The sequence below is a fragment of the Copadichromis virginalis genome, linkage group LG13 (genome assembly GCF_057382275.1).
Source record: "Copadichromis virginalis isolate Kocher_CV1m ecotype Utaka linkage group LG13, C_Virginalis_male_GT1.1, whole genome shotgun sequence".
Taxonomy (NCBI): domain Eukaryota; kingdom Metazoa; phylum Chordata; class Actinopteri; order Cichliformes; family Cichlidae; genus Copadichromis; species Copadichromis virginalis.
The window spans coordinates 15,173,064-15,182,102 of NC_140630.1; the positions used below are offsets into that span (position 1 = coordinate 15,173,064).

Sequence of the window (9,039 nt, forward strand, 5' to 3'; positions counted from 1 at the left end):
ATCGAAATCCTAACTAGGCCCAAACTTTCTTTTCTCCTGAGATCGGATGAGATCAGGTGTACTCAGAAAGGTATGGCTCTAAGCCATGTCTTAATGACTTTATCATATGAAGAGATATTTTGGACAGTTGAGACATTTCTTGCCTGATTATACTTCTATTCTCAGATTTTCTCTCTTATCATGTTATGCTATCAAGAATATAAGCATGCGAGCATGTTCAACATGGACGGTCAACATATTATACCTATCACGAGAGGCCAGGCTCCAAGCAGACTAGTATAACACGAATGACAACTCAGCTGTCACAGACGGTCTCAAACCATCCATGTTAACAATAAGATGTAATGTGGGCTTAAGATTGTGACCTTGTAATTTACGTAACCTTTTTTCTGAGAAAGTGAAACTCATAGACTATTTCTACTACTAGTGAATCAAGAATATTCATGTATTCAAGTGATGTAATTTTAAACTATGCTTCGGTTCTGCCAAAGATTTCTTCCTGTTAAAGGGGATTTTAAACAAGGGTTTTAAGGGATTTTTTTAACTGATCCACCCATAATACCAGTTCCAGTGTTATCAAAAATCGAATTTCCCAGAGGAACCCACCCGAGGGATTAATAAAGTTCTATCTTATCTTATCTTATCTTAAAAAGGAAAGGTTTAAGCCTGGTCTTAATAGTAGAGAGAGTATCTGTCTCCTGAATCTAAACTGGGAAGCTGGTTCCACATAAGAAAAGCCTGGAACCTAAAAGCTCTCCCTCCCAGTCTACTTTTAAATAATGTTGTCAGGAGAAGGATTTTACATTTGATTCTGCATTTAATGGGGAGCCAATAAAGAGAAGCTAATATGGGAGAAATATGGTCTCTTGTTCTAGTCCCTTTCAGTACTCACACCTCAGCACTCTGGATCAGCTGAAGGCTTTTTAGGAAGCTTTTAAAACAGCCTGTAACGAATTACAATAGTACAGCATAGAAGTAATACACGCTTTAACTACTAACTACTAATCCCAAACTACCAGGAACTGCAGTAATGTTCCTGGCACATTTTTCCCTTGTCACCACTTGTTGACAAGAGACCACAGCCAGTTTCTAAGCCTGACTGGGGTTTTGCATAGCTTAGTCGCTAGAGCGTTAAGTCTCAGCGATGACGAGCAACACAACCTGAGAAGTTAAACAAGTTTGTGTGCCACAGTGACTCGTATTTCACACAGCTAACTCAGCTATCAGAGGAGACTTGGCCCTCACTTCGGTCAGACAAAATGATCAGGTAATCATTGACTTTTCTGACTCTTCTGATTTTGCTTTGCTTTAGGAGGTTAATTTTGTTACAACTTGTATTGGTTTAGACAAGATAAGCTGAGATGATGTTTGAATGAGAACTTTTCTGTCATTCTAAGAAGTCCTGAAAAAGATTCTTAGCTTTCAAATACACTATCACTGAGAGACTCTATTCCTTTACAAGTTAACTATAAGAGGAAATAAAGATAAGTTATAAGTCAAACAATTCTAGCATTAAAGCTAGAATGATATAATACTAACGCTCTGTGTGTGTGTGTGTGTGTGTGTGTGTGTGTGTGTGTGTGTGTGTGTGTGTGTGTGTGTGTGTGTGTGTGTGTGTGTATTGGGGGGGGGGGGGTTCTGTAGCATTATGATTTATTATTCATTGAATTTGCATTTTATCACAGTTAATAGTTCGCTAGAAAACTTACTGTTTCGCAGATGTTTAGGAAATAACAGTGAAGAAAACAGGATGATCTGCTTCTTCTAGCGTTTCAGTGAAATGGAAGATTGTTTCTAGTGACAATATCCATTTCAGTCTTTGTCACACCTGTTCAAGGTGAAGAGTTCAGGTTATGTTCAAAATGCTGACTTTAAGTAATTTGATTATATGGACATTTTGCATGCAATTTTGTTACATAAGTATAATGTCAAAAGTAAATTTATTAGAATATGATCAAATTAAATGTACTTGATTGGTATATATTCAGTTTATTCCGAACTAATTTTAATGATATATTATTTTAGTAAAAACACCTTTGATTTGATACATTTCAGTTGATGAAAGTTTTGTTGAGGGCAAAGAATCATGTTTTTGATTGTGAATTTTCTGTAGCTAGTTTTATTATGCTTGTTTCCTTTGTCTACACTGAAGTCAGCAGCAGAATTAGCACATTGTTTTTATTAACTGATTTGGTCAGCTTTTAGGACTTTTAAGCACTTTTACTTTTTAATATACTTCTGTCATTTATGGTGTAACCTAAGAATGGTTACATTTAGTTAGACACAGTTTTAAATGTTTTATTATATAATTACAGAATATCCGGAGCTTTTTGAAAAATGTCAAATAAAATAAAAAATGTTTAATCCGATATAAACCATGACTCCAAAATCTGAATTCCTCCAAAGAAGTTTCAATAAGAGATCAATCCTAAAATGTAACACAACAAAATGTACTGTTCCTATATCAGTTATATTAAGCTATTATTTTTTATTAACCTCCTTATCAAAGAGGACTGCAGGTAGTTGGGGAAATCAAAGATTGAGTCACTCTGATTGACTCCAAGCCCTCTAGGACGAATTTTTGTCATTTTTGCAAATAACAGCTGTGTAATTTAAAGGCAGAAATATTATCAACAAGCTGCAATCAATCCAAGTCAGTCTGTGCCAGTGAGTGCAACTCCTCTGCAATACATCTCTTTGTAATAGTGGACTCGAGTCAGCTGGGCAGTAGCTGGTTAATTCTGGCTATACTCCTGTATAAAAGCAAGGTTGCCTGGTAGTTTGATAGTATGTCATCACTGGTAACATCAGTGATGTGCTTTTCAGAGGCCTACCTTCAAAGCGTCAAATCACAACAAAAGTTCCCTCAAGGTGCTTTACATTGTAAGGTAAAGACCTTACAATGTTACACAGAAAACAGAAAACCTCAAAATGAATATGACTCCCTACCAGTAGAGATTAATAATAACACATAATTAAATGCAGAGAGGTGTAAAAACACATAGTGAGTGAAAAAGGTGACTGAAGAAGAAACATTTAATGCTTCATGGGATGTTCATCTCCCAGCAGCCTAGACCTAGTGCAGCGTAACTAAGGGAGGATTCAGGATCACCTGATCCAATCCTACCTATATGCTTCATCAAAAAGGAAAGTTTTAAGCCTAAACTTAAAAGCAGAGAGGGTGTCTGTCTTCCAAATCCAAACTAGAAACTGGTTCCACAGAACCAGCCTGAGAGCAAAAAGCCCTAATGGGGTGATACGGTACTATAAGGTCATTAAATTAAGATGGGCCCTGATTATTCAAGAGCTTGTATGTGAGGAGTTGGATTTTCAATTCATTTCTGGTTCAACAGGGAGCCAAGTCAGAGAGACCACACTTCATTTTTAGTTAGTCATGCATTAGACACGGCCTATAGAAACTATGCTATGTATGTACGATATGATATGTTTGTAGTACCTGAATGTCTTAAGGCGTTATTTATTGATACATGCCTGATTGAAATTTCTGTTGAGTGACTATTTATTTATTTTTTCACTGTTTCCAGGGCCGGCCACATCGAAATTGTTATGCTCTTAGGATCACTTCTCTCTATTGTTTTTTTTCTTCAATATTATAGCGACACTGAAATGTTCCGCTCACCAAAACTTGTAAAAATGTATAACAATTCCTATAAATACTCATTCCCAAAATGTGAACAAAACATGGCTGCTGCCAGAATCTCAGGCTTCGATGGTTTCCCTGATATACTTAAAGACTTTCTTTACTATCGTCACTGTCGCTATTTTCCCATGATTCTGGACCTTCCTGACAAATGCGGAGGCATCGAAGAACCTGAAGACATCTTCCTTCTGCTTGTAATTAAAAGCTCCCCCATGCATTATGAACGACGTGAAGTGCTGCGAAAAACCTGGGCTCAAGAGAGGTCATACAAAGGTTTGCGGATTCGAAGGATTTTCATCCTTGGAACAATGGGTAATGACTTTGAGAAAGAGCGATTGAACAAACTCCTCAAAACAGAGCACCAGGAACACAATGACATCCTCCAATGGGACTTTCAAGATACATTTTTTAATCTCACTTTAAAGCAGGTTCTATTCCTCAAATGGATGAAAAGGAACTGTCAACAAGTTAATTTTTTGCTAAATGGTGATGATGACGTTTTTGCCAATACGGACAATATTGTGGACTACCTCCATGGTCGCCGTGAAAATAATGGAAGCCAGCATCTGTTTACTGGTTTTCTGATAAAGAATGGATTTCCTGTAAGATGGGACAGGAGCAAGTATTTTGTTCCATCTCAAGTATATGAAAAAAATGTTTACCCCAACTATTGTGGTGGTGGGGGCTTTCTTTTGTCCAGCTTTACAGCTTTAATGATACATAGCTATTCCAATGCCATTCCACTTTTTCCTATTGATGACGTTTACATGGGAATGTGCCTGGAAAAAGCAAAACTGGCACCAGCACCTCATATCGGTATAAAGACATTCGGATGGTACATTCCCTCCAAAAAAATTGATCAATATGATCCTTGCTATTTTAAAGATTACCTCTTGGTACACCAATTCTTTCCTAATAATATGTACCTTATGTGGCATCAAATAAATGACCCTAATCTGAAATGTGGTGTCACAAATTCGACTAGGACGATCCAAACTTAAACTTACGGTTAGTGATATTGCATTTTATGACTTTAAGTCACAGCAATCATTGAATTATGTAAAAGTTTTAAACTGATATATCACGTTTGCCCATATAGACAGTCAGCCAGACAGCCACTGTTACATGAGTGACATAATCACAAACAGTACATAAAAGATTCAGTACTGATTTTATTTCTGATTTGTTTTTTTGTTTTTTCTTTAACATGTGCGTTGTAAATAAATGTGAATTGAGTTGAGGTAAGTCTTCAGATTGGGAGGTAATCTCCAGCTTTTGAATATAGTCTAAGGGTCGAAAGTGTTTGTCATGTTTTCATATGTTGCAGGTAATCCACAAACACAGTTATGTTCACTGCGAGTAGGCCAAATTCAAGAAAGTGGGTTGGTGCTCGGGGGCACTAGTATTTGAAGTATTCATCTGAAGTATTAATTAATTACTTTTCCTGCTTTAACTGTGACTAGGGATGCACTATTATTTAACCAGTAATGACATTTGAGGTCAGAGTGAAAAAAATGCATTTATTGAAGGCAACTTGTGATTTTTATCTGTTTGTAACGTTAATGCAGTGTAGAATTGAAATACTTTTTAGTTATTTGTTTGTAGAAGTTTTGTTTAAAGTAGGGGTTTGTTTGTTTCAATGGGGCAAAATGTTTGTTAATGAATAACAAACACGAAATAAAAAGGAGACTACTTGTCAACCAAAACGTTATTGTAAAGAGTGATCTGTTCATCCATTAATATGATATATTTAAGTGAATTTGGGTAGTTGTTGTGTAGATATGTATGCTAAGTTTGGTGTTGTGTTAGTTCAAATCCATATTAACCCATTCTAGCCTCAATAAGAAGTAAGGCTCAAAACTTAAATTACAGGTTTGACATCTACAGCATACACATTTGCTTTGTAAATGAGCTCTCCTTTGAGGAAAAAAAACATATCAGTTACCAATGGTCCCAGCTTAACAGAATTTAAATAAAGTTAATCCCTGGGTTAGCTCGTTCTCATCTAACATTCAAACATGAAAACATCACTTTTTCTGCACTTTAGATTGTTAGGTGAACAATGAAAAGCAAAAAATCACTTGGGAAACAGGGCACCACAGTTAGTCTGCATGCCATATACACAATTAAAAGATTAAATATATATGTGTGTAAAAATATAGCTGCAAATCCCTGACTACTACTTTTGCTACGTCTATTTAGACGATGGCGCTGCTTAGGGTGCAGCCCAAGTCTTAGGATCCTCATCCAGCTGGCTGTCACGTATATGTGATTTCAGTTTGTTTGTGTTTTTAAGCCTCAGTGCATGCTGTCGGCTCTGTCAGACGTCAGACACAGTGACACTGTATTTTACAGGCAAAAATAAAATACTGGTGTTTTTCAGGCACGACAGTACAGCACTAAGCAAAAGCTTGCAAGAAGACTATTACTTTAAACATTTTTTAAAACACAATTACTTTAGTTTATTAAAATACCCAAATAAATCAAAGCATCTGATATTTTTTAAATGACCTGATATTAAATCACTGTTGTCAAGTATATACAAAATCAAATGTAATAGGTTGTATCTACATTTCAATCAAAGCCATGTGGTGACAAAAAATACAACGCCTCAGATCACCACAGTCATAAAGAGACATCTTCTGGGTACCATGAATGTCTCTATTTAAAAAATTAAATTAAATTAAAAAAAAAAAAAAAAAAAGCACCAGGTCCGTTCAACAGCTGTTTGGTGAAAGTAATGGACCCTCAGAGCAACACTGGCGTCCACAGAGCTGCATAGCATGGGTTAAATTTCCACAGAGACAATACACAATAACTGCACTGGTGATCTACTTGAACAAGAACAGAACAGAGAGAGAGTATACAACTTACATAGTGCTTCGAAGGATTCCTTCTTTTCTGCACGTCCACAACATTTACGTCAAGGAAGGTGCGGAACTGCATCTTGACAAGCGAACAAGATTTGCACCAAACACAATACTACAGTTTGCACCAACGATGTTCACCCATGAAAACTTGGTTGCTTGTAGTAGAAGCGCAAGAAGAAGAAGAAAGAGTTGAGAGGAATGAAAAGAAATAACTTTCCTCTTTCAGGCTTTGGGTGCATCCATGAAATTACAGTGTCAGACGGCCTCGGAGCATCTGGACTCCTTGTGAAACATGACAACGCAATAAAACTGGCGTCTAATCAGACTTCTCCTCCTTCGAGAGGGGCTGCGCCGCTGCTGTTGCCAAAAAACGGGGGGCAGTCTGAGCAGTACAGCGATTTAATATGTAGGCTATGGGGCGGTCCTGCTTCAGCTGGCTGGACACACCACACGGGACCAAGGAGGTCACACTGTTTTCAAACAGGTTCTTGGATTTGTTGGTCATCCCTAAAGTGACTGATAGTTTGGGTGAAATGTGAATAGTGAAAAGACACATTTCCTCTCCATAAATGGGCGATGGGCTGAACTGCTGTATAAGATGAAACATCTGTAGTTTTTTTTTAATGATTTTGAAACGCTTTTTTGCAACAATAAACGTCCCCGACATGTGCTGTCTCTTAACTTCAAGAAAACAGTCCGTGTGTCTGAGCAGGCACGGACATTGACCGTGTTCGCTACTTGCAAACAAACAGGCAATTTGTCTAGTTGGCTGACGCGTATATACTTGTCTAATTTGGCTATCGCTTCCAAGTTATACATTAGATTTCCGACAGCACCTAAAGCAGCCAGCATACCGTTGCTCCCTCCTTGTGGAGACACGAGGTAAAGCGCGAGGAGGAGGTAAAGAGAACAATTCATTATTATTCCCACATTGTGGCGCTGCAGAACATAAGTGGTCTGTTTGCGTTGTCCTCCTGTCTAGATAAATTTCCTTCCTGTTTGTGCCCTATCCTATAATAAATCTTTCCTTATAATTTATGACAGGTATACTGTTTATAACATCTAGTAACATAGTAACATACAAAAAAAACACAGACATAGATATTTTTGCACCACTTTTTGAAACTGAGTCATGCTGGAACATTTCTCAGTCTGCTCCACAGCTTCATTCCACATACAGTAATTCAAAACCTTTTTTGTGTCGTCCTAATATGCTGCTTTAAAAACAACAACAACAACAACAACAACAACAACAACAACAATAATAATAATAAACTGTTTTAAAACTACTTATTTTTACTTTGCACATTTCTGAAGTGACCATATTTAGTAACGCCTTTACATTCCCTCTAGAACAAAAAGGTTTTGTGTCATATGCGAATATTGCTAATGTTGACATATCAGATGTGTGTAACGTAATTTCTATAAATAATGACATTTGTATTCTTAATAGGCTCCCAACATAGACTGAAGTATATTATTTGAATGTTTTGCTCACTGTAGGCAAGTGAAATATTATAATTTTTTGGCTGTTATCAAATTCAGATTAGAGATGAATACTCTGCTATATATTTTAGGCTGTACCACAGCATTATTTCTAATGTAAGTATCAACCAGTTAAAATGCTTTTTTCGGGTTAACTGGTAACTCTATAAAAGTAGTCCACTTTTAATTTTACTGTAGTTTTTACTGTTTAGCTGTTAAAACCAGTGAGAAGTAAAAAAGTGAAAGACAATTTTATTTTACAGTGAAATCCAAAGATGAGTTGTGATGCACTGAGTTTTGTTGCTAAATGTGAAAACTAATGACTAATAAACTAATTAAACTAATATTACCAGGTATTCACAAAATGAAAAATAATAGAATTAGAATAGAATAGAACTCAACTTTATTGTCATTGCTCATGCACAGGTAGAGGGCAACGAAATGCAGTTTGCATCCATCCAGAAGTGCTTTAGTGATATAGATATATTACAATATATACTAGCAATAATATAGATATGTAAGTATATTACAGAAATGGGTCTATTATGGTATGTTATAATGTACACGGTATGAAGTATGTTGTGAATAGTATGTACAGGCTGTAGTGAGTACAACTATGTACAAGATATGAACAAGATATAAATATGAAAAACTATACAGAATATGAAATAAATAACTTTACAGAAATCTGAGATATACAGTTATACAGAAATGGGAACTATGCAAGTTGTAAACAGTTGTAGGGTTAAAAAAAAAAATAAATAAATAAATATTTTTAAAGAAAAAAAAGGGGGGGGGGGGGGGAAGAATTCTACCATTTTCTCCTCTTTATGCCAACAGGAGGACCACAACTGGCATGCGTGGTAGAGGCGAGGGGGCTGAGCCCGGCTGAGCGGAGCACGTCCTGCTGGGGAGGAAATAGCCGCTACCCAGCTGCGTCAAGCTAACTAGAAATAGACCTGCTGACAGCGGAAATCTATTTTTATCCTCCGACGTAAAAGCGTCCACTCTGTTGTTTTGCTC

General features: G+C 36.7%; 2 protein-coding genes across 4 annotated transcripts in view; one reads left to right on the forward strand and one right to left on the reverse strand.

Moving 5' to 3' along the window:
- Nucleotides 1-7,050, reverse strand: part of LOC146695380 (SH3 and PX domain-containing protein 2A-like) — a 61,807-nt gene extending 54,757 nt beyond the window's left edge. For 2 of the 3 annotated variants that reach the window (XM_085477491.1, XM_085477490.1), the window contains exon 1: nucleotides 6,536-7,050. In XM_085477491.1, coding sequence (XP_085333617.1) covers nucleotides 6,536-6,607 — 72 coding nt within the window. In that variant the 5' untranslated portion in view covers nucleotides 6,608-7,050. The remainder of the gene's footprint in view (nucleotides 1-6,535) is intronic. The other variant, XM_085477492.1, reaches the window with a different exon arrangement.
- LOC146695381 (N-acetyllactosaminide beta-1,3-N-acetylglucosaminyltransferase 3-like) lies at nucleotides 1,175-5,361 on the forward strand. Its single transcript, XM_085477493.1, has 2 exons — nucleotides 1,175-1,267; nucleotides 3,546-5,361. Exons 1-2 carry the CDS (start codon nucleotides 1,260-1,262, stop codon nucleotides 4,660-4,662), a joined length of 1,125 nt encoding a protein of 374 aa, XP_085333619.1. The 5' UTR covers nucleotides 1,175-1,259; the 3' UTR covers nucleotides 4,663-5,361.
- Nucleotides 7,051-9,039: the final 1,989 nt, after the last annotated feature.